We start from the raw sequence: 18407 nt of genomic DNA, 5'->3' as shown, positions 1-18407 counted from the left end.
GCTGAGAAGAGAGTTATAAGTTGGAAGGAAGAGAATGGGTAAGTAAATACAATCTTTAGAAAATGAAAGTAGATTACAATGAACCCTTATTTGAGCACTTCTAAGACTTTGTAGGCTAAGAAACCAGAATTTAGAATAGGTACAATACATAGTGCTTCTGGCTTATCAATTATTGTCCTTTCACTGTTTCCATCACTGTTTATAGAAAGAAAAATGGAAGATCAGATGTTCTGTCTTTCTGTAGCATAGTTGCAAGCACTTTTTGTTTTATTTTGTTTACATAGCCTTTTAATATGTATTCCTTAGTGGCAAAATAGTAACTGGAAACAATTTCAAACTTCTTTAACTTAGATTTGTTGAGCCTGAGATTGGTATTTCTTCATAAATAGTGATGGCTTTTTCTTTTCTTAAAATAATAGGAGTTTGTTGTTTTTTTAAAAAAAGAAAGAATGAAAGAAAGAATTGTGTAAAGAAAAAATTGTATTTTGTTTGGCTTCACTAAAATACCACTTGGCTCCAACTAGCCCATATTTTTTGACTCTGACTATGCCCTGAAGCTGTGAAAGGGTAGACATTTTAAAAAATGAGATTCAAGTTTGTGTATTTGCATTCCTTTCAGTTTTTGAGTTGTTAGTTGGCCCAGCACTGTAAAGCTTGAGTGAATTTCCTTAATGAAACTTAGCATTAGGGAATCAATGTTGTTCAAAATTTGCTTTACTAGTGACCAATGTGAAAATGATCTATTTTTCCATATGATTTCTTTTTTCATGTCTGCATTATCAACATACTCTCCTCTAGACAGTATTTATTAATACATGGTAGATACTTTCATAAATAATTGAAGGCTATTCAAAAATTGTGACATAAAGTGATCCAAATTTACTAGGTCAGCTTCATTGCTGGCTTGAACTAGGTAGCACTTCCTGTGGGAAAGTGATCCATTTTCCTGACATAATTGATATGTGTGTCACAAATAGAAATGCCATGCTTGGACTTTGCGTGCTCTCCTCTTCGTTTTAAAGTAGAATCTATTTTTCACAATTCAACTGTGACCTGAGTAATCTCCTTTAAGTGAATAAAGCAAAGCTCTAAGGACATCTGTCCAAGGTCACACAGTGGGTCCAGAGCGGAGCCAAAACTCACACCAAGGGATTGCTCCTTAGAAGTGCTATATTCAGTCAGTGCCCTAGCTGTGTGGCTTTGATGGAGGTCTTAATCAAGACTTTTCCCCCAAGTACTTGGCAGACATAAAAAGCATGTGTAAACAATATACACATTCCATTTGACTCTGAAATAGAGCCCCTTGTGGGATACAAATAGGACCTATTTTCCACCCATGGCCATCTTTCCAACAGATTAGCAATGAGAATTGGGCATAGTATGTAGAGCATGCTGTCTAGGATCAGTAGCAGTCTTTCCACTTGAAATTTTGCAGTGTTGAAACTGGTGAGGCCAAGCACTGTGAGTGGCTGTTACTGTCAGTCTCATTCAATACCTACTGAAATGTTTTCCTAAAATAAAGTGTGATATAAGGTGTGAGGGGAGTGGGAAGAACATAAAAAGGAAAAGATGGTAGGCAGAAAGCAGAATAGAAAAAGGGAGATGATGTATGAAAAGAAGAGAGGTGGGGGAAAAGGTATTGCTCATTGGGCTTTGGGGTCAGACAGAAATATGGGTTCAAATCCCAGCTTGATAAATTCCCAACTGTACATTTTACTTAAATTGGGAATTGTATTCTAACTGTATTAAAGGTGAATGATAGATATATCACTATTCACCAAATAGGGAAAATCCCTACATATAATGGTGTTTTCTGATTTTTCTTTTAGAGAGACTGTCTTTCCTCTGCAGTGTGGAAACTTCAGTGTTTCCAGTAGGATTTGATTTAACTGTATTGTGGTGCAAAACCCATATACATTTTAATGTACAAGATTGTATTCTTGCTGGGCATGGTGGCTCACGCCTGTAATCCCAACACTTTTGAGAGGCTGAGGCAGGTGGATCACCTGAGGTCAGGAGTTCAACACCAGCCTGGGCAACATGGTGAAACCCTGTCTCTACTAAAAATACAAAAAATTAGGTGTGGTAGTGTGGTGGTGCGTGCTTGTAATTCCAGCTACTTGGGAGGCTGAGGCAGGAGAGTCACTTAAACCTGGGAGGCAGAGGTTGCAGAGAGCCAAGATGGTGCCACTGTGCTCCAGCCTGGGCAACAAAGCAAGACTCCATCTCAAAAAAAAAAAAAAAGTGTATTCTCTCGATAAAGATGTTCAGAGGTAGGCAGTCTAGGGTTGACCAGGGAGTTCATCATGTTGTGAGAGCCCCAGCTCCTTCCAACTTTTTTTTTTTTTTTGAGATGGAGTCTTGCTCTGTCACCCAGGCTGGGGTGCAGTGGCACGATCTCTGCTGACTGCAACCTCTGCCTTCTGGGTTCACACCATTCTCCTGCCTCAGCCTCCTGAGTAGCTGGGACTACAAGTGCCCGCCACCACTCCTGGCTAATTTTTTGTATATTTCTAGTAGAGACGAGGTTTCACCATGTTAGCCAGGATGGTCTCGATCTCCTGACCTCGTGATCCGCCCACCTTGGCCTACCAAAGTGCTGGGATTAGAGGTGTGAGCCACTGCGCCCGACCGCTCCTTCCAACTTTTTGCTCAGTCATCCTTCATCTTGTAAACCAAAAATAAAATTCTAAGCCCCTAAGCCATCTGAATGCACCCCTCCTCTCAGCCAAGGACATTCCAAAGTTAACCTAAAAAAGCTAGTTCAGGCCGTGATGGAAAGTGGGAGGGGTTGGATATGCCTCACAGCTGACCGGCGTTAACACCAACAGAGACCTTAAAACTGATAGAACAGACCCTTTGAGTCTGATAAGAAATATTTACAGCCTTTTGTCTCTGAAGCCTGCTACCTGGAGGCTTCATCTGCATGATAAAACCTTGGTCTCCACAACCCTCATCATAACCCAGACATTCCTTTCTATTGATTCCATCCAGATCTTTAGATAATAACCAACTGCCGAACAGAAAATCTTTGAATCTCCCTATGACCTAGAATCGCCCCCACCCCTACTTCCAGTTGTCTTGCCTTTCCAGACTGAACTAACATATATCTTGCATGTGTTTTTGGTGCCTTAGCCCTGTCTAAAATGTATAACACCAAGTCTACCTTGGGTAGACATTCTCAGGATCTCTTGAGGGCTGTGTCACAAGCCATTGGCCACTCATGCTTGGCTCAGAATAAATCTCTTCAAGTATTTTACAGAGTTTGACTCTTTTCCTCAACAATCCCCATGGTTCAGTATGGCTACTGGAGCTCCACTATTAAATTTGTGTTTCAGAGAGTAAGATAGGCAAAGAACAGAACGAGGGATCATCTGTCCTTCATCAGGAGATTTCCCAGAAGTACCATGTTTTACGTCTTACTGGTCAGAACTTAGTCTTGGCCACACATACTTACAAGGAGCCTGGTAACAAACAGTTTTCACTGGTCCTCCTTTTTTTGAGCCTTGTATATGGGCTTTAGCAAGAAACATTGTGATCCTTAGGAAATGGTTTCAGAAAAGAAAACTATTATTTGTGATAATAATAGTACCTCATACTTGAGGTGTCACAGGCAGCATGCTCAAAAATTCATATGAACCATCTCAGTTAACCTTCCTTTAATGTAGTTATGATCCCCATTTAACAGGAAAAGAAACCGAGGTTTAAAAATTTTAACTAGTTTGCCCAAAGTGGCATTACTAGCAAGTAGCAAACTAGAGCTCAGAACCAGGCTTGTCTTTTTCCAAATTCCAAGCATTTAATCATTATGTTGCCTCCTACTTCTCAATTTTTAACCTGGTACTTTATCCATATTTACAATGGGATTTTTAAAATCTTCTGTTTGTGGTTTTAGGGTCTTTAGCTTCCCTCAATTTTTTTTTTCCCCCAAATCTTCAGTATTTTTGTAAAAGAACGTGCTTTTTTTTTTTTTTTTTTTTTTACATGGGGTCTCACTCTATCACCTACCCAGGCTGGAGTGCAGTGGTGCAATCTTGACTCACTGCAATCACCACCTCCCAGGCTCAAATGATCCTCTCACTTCAGCCTCCCAAGTAGCTGGGACTACAGGTGTCCGCCATCGCGTGCCTGGATAATTTTTGAGTATTTTGTAGAGGCAGGGTTTTGCCATGTTGCCCAGGCTGGCCTCGAACTTCTGAGCTCAAGCAATCCACCCACCTCAGCCTTCCAAAGTGCTGGGATTACAGATGTGAGCCATCGCACCTGGCCCAAGAACATGCTTTTTAACACTTGGTTAGTTAATTGTTAGTTGTCTCCTTGTATTTTGGTTGGAAATTCAAGTTTTTGGCAATTTGTTTTTATCTGAGCACCCTCTTTCTTCCAGGCACAGCCCTAAAAGCTATTGGGGATAACAGAGTGAGTAAGATAGTCACTACTCTCAAGGCTTTTGCAGTATAGTTCTTTCGAGAATGGATTTTAGACAAGCCTCTTAAAATCACATTAGGCTATGACACTACATGCAAATCACGGTTGACCTACATGTAGACACCCATTTGTCTTTATAATTACAAGTGCATCATTGTACCGTTAATGACCACCCATCCCTTCAAAACATTCCTGAGAAATTAGGTAAATAGGCCATTCTAATTTATGCTCTTTGTATTTTTCCCTTAAACAAGATGGTTAATAGGATTGTGTTAGTAATAAAAGCTTGTTACTCTCCATTTACATAAAGAGGATATGGGTTTGGTTCTAATATGTATTATTTAAAAATAGGTATTAGCCACATCCATTGGTACAAAATAATTTAATTGCTATTTTATGACATTTTGAATAGTGGCAGAAATAGTGGACAATTGTATTAGAAGCACAAACCAAATGGGACCAATGTGACATTTGGGGTCAGAACCTGTCAATGCAAGTCCACACAGGTTTTATCACTGGAGTACTTTTTCCAAGACCTGAGAAGAAGGATGTTTCACCCAAGGTTAGTGAAGAGGAAACATTACCCAGGATGTAAGGCTGATGACAAAATGTCACACAAAGCCTTTATTTTTTGTACTCAGAAATTGGATAGTAAGAGAAAGGACTGGGAAAGATTCCTGTTCTGTCCATTTTTCTGCTTTGTTTTCTGGTACATCCATTGCTTAAAGTTATTTCTTTATAAAGATGTAAAAATGTTTTCTATATGGGACCTGCCCCATTTCTTAATGATGTACATACAGTTCCATATGAAACATTCGGTTCCGTAATGGGAAAGTAGGTTTCTAAATAGGCATAAATATACTATCTGCCTCTGGCATTTGCCTAGATAGCTTCATCTCTAGGTGTTAAGGTACTTTGTTAACTGAGCTCCATCGATTTGAAAGGTCAGTTCTTTTTGCCTGTTATTTGGCATACATCATGTGCCTTGACACTTGGTTTATAGGTACTGAGTCTCCTGGCTCTCCTAATAGCCCCTTTCATCTTTGATGACCTAATTAACTATCTGATCATGGAAAACTTACAATTTCTAATTGTACTTAAGATAATGGGTTTCATTATTACCTTGAGTAAATTTTACTTTGAAAACTTACAACATTGGGCCCCTAAGGATAATGATAGATAGCACTTGTATAGTTTTAGAATTAAACAAATAGACCAAAAAATGCTTTGCTACATTGTATTTCATGTTACTGCAATGCTGAGGTAAATGGTTTATGCTCATTCGTGATTTCATGTTACCAGAGATTCTACAGTGATCATGCCAGACATGGCTTCCACTCTCCTAACACATTGTGGGGGAGAAATGTTTGTTAGGAATGAAAGAGACAGGTTTTTGTAAGAAATATATAGCTCAGAGAACTTAAGTGGCTTGCCCAAAGTTCTAGACAGTATGTGATGAATTTGAATGGGTGTGTAATAGGTGACTAAACTGGAAAGGCATGTAGGCAGACTGTTAAAGAGTCATGAAAAACTGACCAAAGAGTGGGAATGTCTTTTCTGTGGACAATGGATAGTCACGAGAAGCTTTGGATTGGGTGGTGTGTAATTGATGTATTTAGAAAGAATATTCCTGTAGTAATGGGCCAGTTAAATGACTATGGTGATAGAGATGTGGAGCAGCTGAGAAACCACCAGTACTTATACACATAAAATAAAGTCCCAAAATAATGGGGTGGTGTTCAGGCTGGGAGGGGACAGATAGAGGATACTACAGTGAGAAAATGAGAAGGATTTGGTGGCTTACTGTATAGGAGAAGGAAAAAAGAAGAGAAGTCAATAATGGTTAAAAGTTTCAAGGTGGTAAGAACTTTATAATAACCACCTAAGATAGTAAGAGCTCAAAGACCGTCAGTTAAGAGAAGCCCAAATGTCCATTCTTCTGGCTTCCTTCTCAGATCATATCTTTGATGACTATCTTGTAGAGTATTTCCTAAAACCAAGCATAATGTTCCTTCCTGCTCTCTTCGTTCTGGATCTCATCTAAGCTTGGCTTTCTCTAATGTGATCTGTCCTGTGGGGGTAAGGAGAAATTTCCCCAAATACTGAAAATTATGAGAAAATAGAGCTAAGATAGTGACTCAGAAGTGAGTCTTTTCCTGACCGTCTGATGTTATAGCTCAGCTAAGACATGTGAGCGGCATGTATTTGACTCAGTGTATTGTATCCTAGGCGTTCTTTGTGGACCACAACTCCCGTACCACCACTTTCATTGATCCCCGGCTCCCACTTCAGAGCAGTAGACCTACAAGTGCGCTGGTTCATCGGCAACACCTGACAAGGCAACGCAGCCACAGTGCGGGTGAGGTGAGTCAAGCATGTTGGGGACTGACCTGTTGGTTGATAGAAGCTTCTAGAATGTGATGGTTTGAGGAATTGGATTTTTTTTTTTTAAGTATTTTTTTGTTTTGTTTTTTTGAGTTTGATTTAGAGGCTGAAAAGCTTTCAAATGTTGACAGGGCTTCTCTGGAAATACATACAGCCTAAATCACAAATTTAAAAAGGTAGGATATGTGAGGAAAAACTGAAGAAATTTAAGATTTTTTGACTCAGACGAAGGTGAGAGGGAGTTGATAATGTACTAAAATGTTCAAGACAGGGAGCTGATAAGCCTGTTTGCACACCCATTTTCAGCCTCACAGGAAGAAATGAATATAACTTGGTTAAATACAGAATTTCTTAAGTGAGGTGTTCTATATTACATTAAAATATTCATCCAGGGCTATGGGATTATGGAATCTTCACTAGTATTCTTTAAAATTAGGATATTTTTGAGAGAGTTGTTTTATATACTTTATGTGCCTGGAGAAAATGGGCTGAACTAAGAATTGCTAAAAACTGCTTAACCAGTTTGCAGGCACCAATGGTAACCACATGAGGGCCCTCTAATATCCTAACCAAAAAAAAAAAAAAAAAACCACAAAAAAACAAATCTTATTTCACTTCTTCCTTTTGCAGTTTAAATATATAAAAGAAATGTCTTAAGTCAAGTTTTCTTCTCCTTCCTATGGGCTTATGATTTGATTATATACCATCACTTGATTTACATTGTCTCTGAAAATTCCCTTTAGAATTAGGATCCTTTACCCGCCTTTACATGCCTTTTCTGTGTCTATGTGCATGTCATGTTTTCAATATTATATTGTATATCAAATATCTTTGTAGCCATATATTTTGCATAAGAAAAAATATGAATACAGTAAATAACTGGATCTGATTCATCAAAATTCTGCTCTTGGAATTTCCCCTCATGATTTACATACTTGCTCCAATGCATCATGTGTTCACTGGTTGTAAGTGCAGATATAGAAGGGTACACATGAGAAGCTCATATAAAAATGATATACAAATATATTACAGGATGAGGTATGTACAAAAATATTTATGTTTTATGAGTAGCTAATAAATCTTTACCTTGCTGTCATGTAACCCATTAGTGGTGAACTGAACGACGCTAACAGCATTCATCTTAAAAGCAGAACAGACCTCTCACCTTTGGACCTTGTGTGCGATGTGTAGCACAATTAGGGCTCTGTCTGGTATTTTATTGCATGGCCCGTGCCCTTTAACCACTCACCTTATCATGACTTCACAGTATGAAGCTGGCTGTTTGGTCTAGCCAGGACTATTTTTCTGGGAAAACATACATGAGATTAATAGCTATACTTTCATTTTTTTTCAGCCCCTCTACCTTAGAACATGAATTATTTTCATGGTCTAGTAGTAGTAGCCTTTATGAGAGAGGGACCCTAAGGGATACGTTAAGGCTTTTCCTCCTATGGCTGGAAACTGAGCAGTGGCCCAGAGATAACTCCATACAGACTGAGCGTCCAGCCCTCCACGTTGTTAAACCTTCCAGGGGAGTGTCCTTTCTGACACGGCTGTTGGAATCATGCACATCTTGCAGTGCTGCCCTTCCGAGGGATTGCCCACTGTCTGCTGGTCTGGTTACAAGGACTGAGGTCTCAGAGAGAAGACCTTTGGCTTTTCTGGGAAATGATGAGACATGGCAACATACTGTAAGGAGAGAAAGTATATATTGGAGTGTCAAAATGATCAGATATCTGACTAACAATCTGTACTTAGTGATCAGATCTCCCCAGAGAGTAGCTGTATTCATTCCTCAAAGCCAGTAACTCAAGAGAAGCAGGATGAGAAAACTTCTAATTACATACATGAGTCATTTCAGCCACCATCTTGTATTCCTTCAGCAAATATTCCAGTCAGTAGAAAGATTGATGTCCTTTCCATCTAACAAGCTAACACCAAACACCTACTACAATGAAGAAACATAATGGTTGCTGTTATAAGGGATGCAAATAAATAACACATTTCCTGCATCCTTTTTCTTTTTCTTTTTTTTTTTTTTTTTTGAGACTGAGTCTTGCTCTGTTACCAGGCAGGAGTGCAGTGGTGCAATCTTGGTTCACTGCAACCACTGCCTCCCGGGTTCAAGAAATTCTCCTGCTTCAGCCTCCCGAGTAGCTGGGACTATAGGTGCCTGCCACCACACCCGGCTAATTTTTGTATTTTTAGTAGAGATGGGGTTTCACCGTGTTGGCCAGGATGGTCTCGATCTGTTGACCTTGTGATCCAGCCGCCTTGGCCACCCAAAGTGCTGGGATTATAGGTGTGAGCCACCACGCCTGGCCCACACATTTCCCGCATTCTTAATAGGCAAGGAAAACATGAAACCATACTACAAATGAATAAAAATATGAATGAAAAATGCTTTGTAAATTTTCTTTTTTAATAGTTGGGAAAGAAAAATATACCTTTAGATAATCATGTTTTTTTCTTTTTATTTATATCTTTCTAGCTTTATTGTGGTATAATTGACAAATAATATAAACTGTTCACAATGGCAGCTGCTTGTTCTGCTTGTTCTGTGGGAGCTCAGAGAAGGTTGTATTTAACTTGGGCTTGAAGGAGAGGGAAGACCTTGTCGAGGAGGGGCTGTTTGAACTACTCTTTGAAGAATGAGTGAGAGCATTCTTAAAGGACAAGCAAGCGGTGGAGGGTGGGGAAGATATTTCTAGCATTAGGGTCTTTAGAAAAATCTTCAGCAAATACCCAAGTGATGCAATATGATAAAAGGGCTGCAAATGGTTGTCTGTGGAATAAAAGTCTGTTTTCAAAATCCCAGTTTATAAATCCAGTGCAGTATGTTATTTTTTCTTATTCTCTCTTATACTACTGTTCTACTATTATCTTAAAAGACTTCTGTAATATGGGGAAAAATGCTAAAGCAGAAGCGAAAAAAAATTAGAGTTTTCTGGTAAGACTGTTGATGGGTATTTTTGGTTATCTACTTGTGTGTATGAGTTTCTAAATCTATATTAGGTGCAATAAATAATTCAGGTTAGGACAACCCTATTTAGCTCCTCCACACCTGTTCCTATTAGCACCCTGGTGTGGGAGGCTCAAACCAGAAAGATCTGTTGTACCAGGTGTTCTAATAGGCACAGAAAATTGCTCCTGAGGAGATAATATACTAACTCGGAACCCCACATGAAGATTGCTGCTCTTCAACCCCTCCTCTGCTGAGCCAGGGAATTCCCTGGCCTGCCTCAGCCAAAAGAAGAAATATCTTGGCACTGCCCCAAAACATTTTATACCACTCAGTCTTCCCTTTGATTGTGTTGTTGCAGACTGTGCTCTGTCAACGCAGAAGTTAGTCCTGATGAACAAGTCTGCTGTTTAGCTGCTGCAGCCTCCGTAATTATAAGCAGATTGAACTACTTCTATGCCGCTTGGTAAAGAGTCACTGCCCCAGCCCCTCTCAAGAATGTGGATGCCTCAAATCCTTCCCCCCCTCCCCATTTAGCCACTAAAACAAGACTTTCAATAACTAAGAACCCTGCTTCAGCTCCACAGCTGGTGTCCGTTCTGATCAAGTGGTACTTCACCATGCTCATTGTTAATATTTTGAACAACTTGGTTTGGGATGCTGATACATAGCATTCTGGCTCTTGGTGCAGAATATAAAAGATGCCTCTGTTCGCAGGTAGGAGAAGATTCTCGACATGCAGGACCACCAGTTCTTCCCAGGCCATCCAGTACATTCAATACAGTCAGTAGGCCACAGTACCAGGACATGGTTCCAGTGGGTATGTCATCCCTTTCCAGAAATTATCTGTCCTTTTGTCCTATTATCTGTACCATGTTGATACTGGTATACATGTTGATACACAGTATACTGTGCTGATACTTCTCCTGTTGTTAGCCTGCTACTTTTTGCCCTGTATTGAGAAATTGCTGCATTATCCTTAAGAAATGTACAACAAAATCCTATGTACTTGAGTCTCAAAGGGCTTCTGTCTTATAATATCCTAAAGGATGAGATTGTTTTTTAATAGCACCCTACCTTTCCTGAGTAGAGGTATTATATTAGATTATTGAAGTTAAGGAAAAATAATTTATTAAGGTAATATGTTATGCAATCATTATAAATTAAGAATTTGGACAAGCGTATACTTAGTATATATTTAAGGCTGAGACAGAATTTAAATGGCGTGTGAATCTGTAGCAGCCTCACAAAATAAACAATCAAAGAGAGCACATTCTTAAGGGCTTTTGTCACAAATAGGAGGCAGCAAGAACCTCTAAAATAGTAAAATAAAAATAAATGAATGTAGGAAAAAGTCCTAAAAAACAACTTGAGTTGTTATTAAAAGGATGAGGTTGAAGTAGATCAGTGGTTGCCAAACCTGAAGTGCCTAAGGCAGGGGGAGTGGACAGACTGGTGGGAGGCCATATGGGCTCCGTGCTCCGTCTTAAATAAGACTAGGTTGGCCGGGCGCAGTGGCTCACGCCTGTAATCCCAGCACTTTGGGAGGCCAAGACGGGCAGATCACAAGGTCGACAGATCGAGACCATCCTAGCTAATACAGTGAAACCCCGTCTCTAGTAAAGATAAAAAAAAAATTAGCCAGGCCTGGTGGCATGCACCTGTAGTCTCAGCTGCTCGGGAGGCTGAGATAGGAGAATCACTTGAACCTGGGAGGCAGAGGTTGCAGTGAGCCGAGATCGCACCACTGCACTCCAGCCTAGGGACAAAGCAAGACTCAGTCTCAAAAAAAAAAAAAAAAAAAAAAAAAAATTAGACCAGCTCTCCATTTATCTTTGTTTTAAAACGTTTTTGTTTCTTTTTTTTAATTATTATACTTTAAGTTCTAGGGTACATGTGCACAACATGCAGGTTTGTTACATATGTATACATGTGCCATGTTGGTGTGCTGCACCCATTAATTTGTCATTTACATTAGGTATATCTCCTAATGCTATCCTTTCCCCCTCCCCCCATCCCACGACAGGCCCCGGTGTGTGATGTTCCCCACCCTGTATCCAAGTGTTCTCATTGTTCAATTCCCACCTATGAGTGAGAGCATACGGTGTTTGGTTTTTTGTCCTTGCAATAGTTTGCTGAGAATGATGGTTTCCAGCTTTATCCATATCCCTACAAAGGATGAACTCATTCTTTTTTATGGCTGCATAGTATTCCATGGTGTATATGTGCCACATTTTCTTAATCCAGTCTATCATTGATGGACATTTGGGTTGGTTCTGAGTCTTTGCTATTGTGAATAGTGCTGCAATAAACATATGCGTGTGTGTGCTTTATAGCAGCATGATTTATAATCCTTTGGGTATATACCCAGTAATGGGATGGCTGGGTCAAATGGTATTTCTAGTTCTAGATCCTTGAGGAATCGCCACACTGTCTTCCACAATGGTTGAACTACTTTACAGTCCCACCAACAGTGTAAAAGTGTTCCTATTTCTCCACATCCTCTCCAGCACCTGTTGTTTCTTGACTTTGTAATGATCACCATTCTAACTGGTGTGAGATGGTATTTCATTGTGGTTTTGATTTGCATTTCTTCTACCTCCCTGGCTGACTACTAATTAATCAGAAGATGGTTTTTCATTTCTGACTTGTCATTTCTGTGAGGCTGATTTTCGTAAGCTTAAAATGATCAAGATCTAGAATCTCGTTGGTGACCTCATCTTGCCATTTGATAATAAATATGGCTTATCAAATGAGTTTACTAAGAATGTTTAACTAAGCCACAGCTAACAGATCTAAGTCCAATAATCATATAAAAGGTTAGATAGAAATTGGAATGTAAGCACCTACAGTGGTGAGCACAGTCTAGTTCTAAACTATAACTTTGAGTATAAGTAATATTAGCCAGAAAAACAGATTTCATTTATTTTTTTATTTTTCAGTAGAAACACGTTCTCACTATGTTGCCCAGGCTGGTCTTAATCTCCTGAGCTCAAGTGATCCTCTCAACTCAGACTCTCAAAGTGCTGGGGTTACAGGCGTAAGCTACCATGCCTGGCTGAAAAACAGATGATTTTGAAAAGTTTGGATGTATAGTCCAGGTGCAGTGGCTTATGCCTGTAATCCTAGCACTTTGGGAGGCCGAGGCAGGTGGATCAACTGAGGTCAGGAGTTCGATATTAGCCTGGCCAACATGGCAAAACCCTATCCCTTCTAAAAATACAAAAAAAAAAAAATTAGCTGGGCGTGGTGGCGGGCACCTATAATCCCAGCTACTTGGGAGGCTGAAGCAGGAGAATTGCTTGAACCCGTGAGGGCAAAAGTTGCAGTGAGCTGAGATGATGCCACTTCACTGCAGCCTAGGTGAAAGAGCGCAACTGCACCTCACACACACATACACAAGTTTGAATTTATATACATAAAACGAATAATAGATTATTTTTAAAATTGTTGTCTTTTCTGATTTTTTTCCAGCTTACAATGACAAGATTGTTGCATTTCTACGTCAACCCAATATCTTTGAAATTCTACAGGAGCGTCAACCTGATCTTACCAGGAATCACTCACTCAGGTAACAATAATATTGGTATTTGGTTCATGTTGCATAAGCACAAACTAAATCTTAGTTGTACTGATATTTGTCTTGGAAATTTATTCTTTCTTTCTGACATCCTTTGCTAAAACATCTTGTATGCAAATATTTTGTCATCATCACCAGGTATTGCAGTGCTGACTTCTCTCTATTAAGTATAAAAGTTGAATAAAATCAGCCAGGCTCAGGGACTCACACCTGTAATCTCAGCACTTTGGGAGGCCAAGATGGGCAGATCACGAGGTCAAGAGATCAAGACCATCCTGCCCAACATGGTGAAACCCCGTCTCTACTCAAAATACAAAAATTAGCTGAGCGTGGTGGTGCGTGCCTGTAGACCCAACTACTCAGGAGGCTGAGGCAGGAGAATCGCTTGAACCTGGGAGGTGGAGGTTGCAGTGAGCTGAGATCGTGCCACTGCACTGCAACCTGGTGACAGAGTGAGACTCCATCTCAAAAAAAAAAAAAAAGGTTGAATAAAATCAACTAAACAATCCAGAACCCTATTTAAAAAAAGAAATATGAAAAAAACACAAAAAAATTAAGCCAAGAGTTTATCCTAGATGTGCAGATTATAATGAAATTAATGACATAACCTTTTTGAGTGTAACTTGAGTAAGCAAAAGTAGCATACAGTTTATTGAATTGAGATGTGTAGAGTTCCAGATTTGGTATTCACATTTTTCCATAATAAAAACAGATTAGAACCTAAGTAGGGAATGTGATACTCTCTAAAACTGAGCCTCCCTTTGCATGCACCCTCTCTTCTAAACAACTTTTCAAAGCATCATGCCTCAGGCCCAGTTTTACTTTCCTGAATACATGCTGTTCCCCTTCCCTGGCAAGCTTTTCTCTCCTTCTGAGTTTAGGAAGCAAGATTTTTCCACTAAAACCCAGCAGAAGCTTTCCCTCCTTGAAATCTTTCAACTCCACTGTGGACTCTCACTTTCATGATCTAGATTAGTATTTCTCTATCTAAGTGTGCTAGGCATCAGTGGGGATAGGAAAAGAAGAGTTTCTGCTGACAATCTTTCTTAACCCCAACTCCAGTTGTCACCTTTACTGGTAGAAGTATATTTGCCTGGTGGTACCATCCTGGCCCACAGCAGTGATTCTCAAATACTGATCCACTAAGTTGTGCCAAACTGTTTTCATCAGTATGACCTGGGAAGCTTATATAATACAAAATGCCAGGTCCTGCCTCCTCCAATTCCTCTCCCTTCTGTGAATTTATACCCCCTGTTCTCCCATGCCCTACCCAGAAATTTAATTCAAGAGGTCTGGGGTAGAGCCTAATAATTATTTTTTCAAAACCTCTCTGTATAATTGTGATGGCACAGTTGGCTGCAATAACCTTTGGTCTTGACACTATTTTGATGATTAGTCATGAAATGTATCACATTGTCCTTTGTACTGTTTTGACTTTATGACTTTTGTGTTTTGGTTTGACTTTTCAAGTCCTTATGTGTTATTTTCCAGTTAGATTTTAAGAGCCTTGCAAATAGGGATCTTATCCAACTCATCATTATTTTTCCTCCTTACTGTTCAAATATCTAGAATAGCATTTTGCACATAGTGAATGTAAAAATATGTATGTATATAGTTGTTGATTTGAAAATAAATTACCAAATATTCTTACGATATTCTCGGTCTCATGTCTTTTTTTTTTTTCTTTTTTCTTTTGAGATGGAGTCCCACTCTTATTGCCCAGGCTGGAGTGCAATGGTGCAATCTCGGCTCACTGCAACCTCCGCCTCCTGGGTTCAAGCGATTCTCCTGTCTCAGCCTCCCGAGTAGCTGGGATGACAGGTGTCCGCCGCAACACCCGGCTAATTTTCGTATTTTTAATAGAGACAGGATTTCACCATATTGGTCAGGCTGGTATTGAATGCCTGACCTCAGGTGATCCGGCTGCCTGGGCCTCCCAAAGTGCTGGGATTACAGGCATGAGTCTCTGTGCCTGACCTTAGTCTCATGTCTTTAAAGTTGTCACTACCTTCTAAAGTTTGTAAAGGCTAAAGCTACACAACATTTCAAGTATTATGCTATAAACATTGAGTATATAAAAATCCCAGTTTCACCTGGTTTCACATGGTTAATAACATTTGACTCACCTCTTAGTGCTTTCCCCAACATAAGCATGCTGTTCTTAACCACAGAAAAATTATAATAATTATACAAGTGAAGATTTTGTATGTTTGTTTATTATGGCATCCACTCAGTAATCCATGTTCCCCTAGAGAATCTTGTGTAAGAAGTTTTAGCTTTAAAAAATTGCAGAAACGAGCTCGTCAGTGGTCTAATTAGAAATGTTAGCAATCCTAGACCTCAAAGCAAAACAAACAAACAAACAAAATTCTTCCTCTTTTGCTAATCACAAAATAAAGAGAACTCTATTTCCTCTCTCTTCTACCACTTCCAACCAACACACGCCACACGTTAATATCTGTTCCTCTAAGTGTACCCCATCCCCCACAAAAAAGAGGAAACTCAAGAAGTTTTTCACTTTTTCTCTGCACTTCACATTAGTATGTAATACGAATTAACATATCTTTAAATCTCCACTATCAGAGAGATTAGGTGATCTAATCTACCGGGACAGGGCATTTGTCATTATTCTGTAATGATTTGACAGAATCTTAACAGATCCTAACAGAGGGAAAAGCTGCAGGCCCAAGTTGGTAGCTTCAAGTTTTGTTTTGTTTTCTTTTTGCTTTTTAGAGTCTGAAAAGTCTCTAATCTCCTAAAGATTGTTGAAGATTTTTTTTTTTTTAGTGGCATCTAGGGTCCTCAGTTAAGCATAATCTTTCTTCTAACATAGGATTCACATGGTAATCTATTTTATGCATTTATTTGATAGGCTATGAAATATATTTCCATCTTTACAGAATGTGACCGTGGAAAGCAGACGCAGTCATGATAAGTAAAAGGAAAGGGGAACTTAAATCAATGAGATAATGCCACTCCTCCTATCCAGAGTGTGTGTCACACTGCACTTTCATTTTCTGTCGAGTTTTTGGGAGTTAAATATTTTGCTTATCATAACATTGTAAAGGGGAAGTTTGTATATCTAAGAGAACCTTCTGTTTTATATAGTTGAGGAGCATTCCCACAAACACAGGGGTGGGAAATCAGCTGAGTTTCTTTAATCTCCTATTTCAGTGATATTTTTGATAACAGATTTATGCATGGAATGGAGCCACTGAGCAATCTATGTGTCCAAGTTCGCTGTGGACCTTATATTCATACCTGGAACAAGGATTCCCAGTACCAACATAGCTTTGTATATGTTCTTTCTCATCTGTGGCATACCACTTACGATAAATATTCCTTCTTATTCTTCCCACAATATCCTGGTAAAAGTGGCAGCCCTTAAGAGATTGAAATAGGTATACCTCTTTACTTTGTGTTTTCCTGGTTTGCTTGTGATTCCTCCTAAACCAGAGGATAGCAGGCAATTCATTTAGTTTGCATCTATGTATAGTTTTCTCTTCCCTGAGACTTCACTGGTGTGTCTTCCTGTCTATGTGGCTATGGTTTTCCATGCATTGTGATATGGCTTTTACTTTCAACTGCTATATTTAAATCACTGCTCCCTATAAATTCATTTATCACGTAAATGTGAATGGTACTAAGTTACTGTCCTTTTTTTTTTTTTTTAACAAACCTCAGGAGATGTTTATTTCTCCTATTAGAAAAATGAGCTTCCAAAAGTTAGTACCACATCTGTAAAATGGGTAGTGTCCCCATTGGATTATTATACGCTACTACTGGTTCTCACTGAAAGAAGATGTTTGTATGCTATGACATTAAAATAAAAGCTGAAAAAAAAGTTCTAACATTTTATATGAATACAGATATATTCATTAGAAAACAAACTTTAACAATATTTTATAGGTGAATGTAATGCATATTTAAAAGTTCAATAAAATTTTTAGTATTGGTGTTTGTACAGCACTGTGTAATGAGAAAGGCTATGAACCTGAGTTAAGAGTTGAGAATTTCCCCTCTAATATGATCATTGGGTCCAATCAGTAAATCTGTTCCCTGCTAGTCCAGCTCTCCCCAGGCACCAGTGATTATTTTTGGCAGCAGGCTGTTTCCTCCTTGAGTGCTTCCTATATAACTCCCCTTGCCATGAGGACATGATTTGTGATTATTTTTTCATTCTGGGTAGATTAGATCATTCCATATTTTATGTTATTAGGAAATCAGTAACTTGGGAGTCAATAAATTCTGAACCACAAAAGGCAAATGGATATGTGTTTCAGGATTCACCAGACTAGAGGCAAATGCAGACTTGAACCTTCTATTTCCTTTCATTATCCTATTTGAAGAGCCCTGGGGTTTTGTCAGAGTTTAACTTTACTCTTAATTTTTTTTTATTTTAAAAATAACTGCCCATTTTGAAATTTTTCAAACAATACAGAATTTTAGGTAGTAAAAAGTTAAAGTATCAAAAACTGTCTTTCATAAGATAAACCCTAGTGTTCAAAATTGCTAATCTCTTTCTTTTCCAGCTTTGTGGCAAATGAATTTTTCTACATGTAATATTAGACTGGAAATGTTAGTCTTGGTTAACATCTGAACTATTTGGGTGAAAATAGCATAAATTTACTTCTGTTGATCCGTATGCATTTTCCTGTTAAAACCTGCCTAGCTCTCTCCCTTAGTCTTCTCCTGACTTGTTTACTTATCACTCAGATGTCTGGACCAACATGACAAACTTCTGATCTTTGCTGTACCAAACTTAAATAATAGCAAATCTGGACTGAGACTATTATTTTCCTACAGACAATTTACATTGGGATAATTATTGAATTTTTAAAGATACCTTTTTTTTTCTTTTGAGACAGGGGGTCTCACTCTGTTGCCCAGGCTACAGTGTAGTGTCGCGATCACAGTTGACTGCAGCATCAACCTCCTGGGCTCAAGCCGTCCTCCTGCCTTAGCCTCCCAAGTAGCTGGGACTACAGGAGCACACCACCTTGCCCTGCTAATTGTTTTATGTTTATTTTATTTTTTCTTATAGAGATAGAGCCT

At 39.0% G+C, this 18407-nt stretch overlaps 1 protein-coding gene across 3 annotated transcripts in view; it reads left to right on the top strand.

Annotated features, from left to right (window-relative positions):
- The window catches only part of HECW2 (HECT, C2 and WW domain containing E3 ubiquitin protein ligase 2), a 384249-nt gene that overhangs the window by 299706 nt on the left and 66136 nt on the right, over positions 1–18407 (top strand). For all 3 annotated transcript variants that reach the window (XM_025405496.1, XM_025405495.1, XM_025405497.1), the window contains 3 exons: positions 6655–6789; positions 10490–10592; positions 13247–13343. In XM_025405496.1, the coding sequence (XP_025261281.1) occupies positions 6655–6789; positions 10490–10592; positions 13247–13343 (335 nt within the window). The remainder of the gene's footprint in view (positions 1–6654; positions 6790–10489; positions 10593–13246; positions 13344–18407) is intronic.

This window comes from Theropithecus gelada, chromosome 12 (genome assembly GCF_003255815.1).
Source record: "Theropithecus gelada isolate Dixy chromosome 12, Tgel_1.0, whole genome shotgun sequence".
Classification (NCBI taxonomy): Eukaryota; Metazoa; Chordata; class Mammalia; order Primates; family Cercopithecidae; genus Theropithecus; species Theropithecus gelada.
This window is presented reverse-complemented; position numbering and strand designations above follow the sequence as displayed.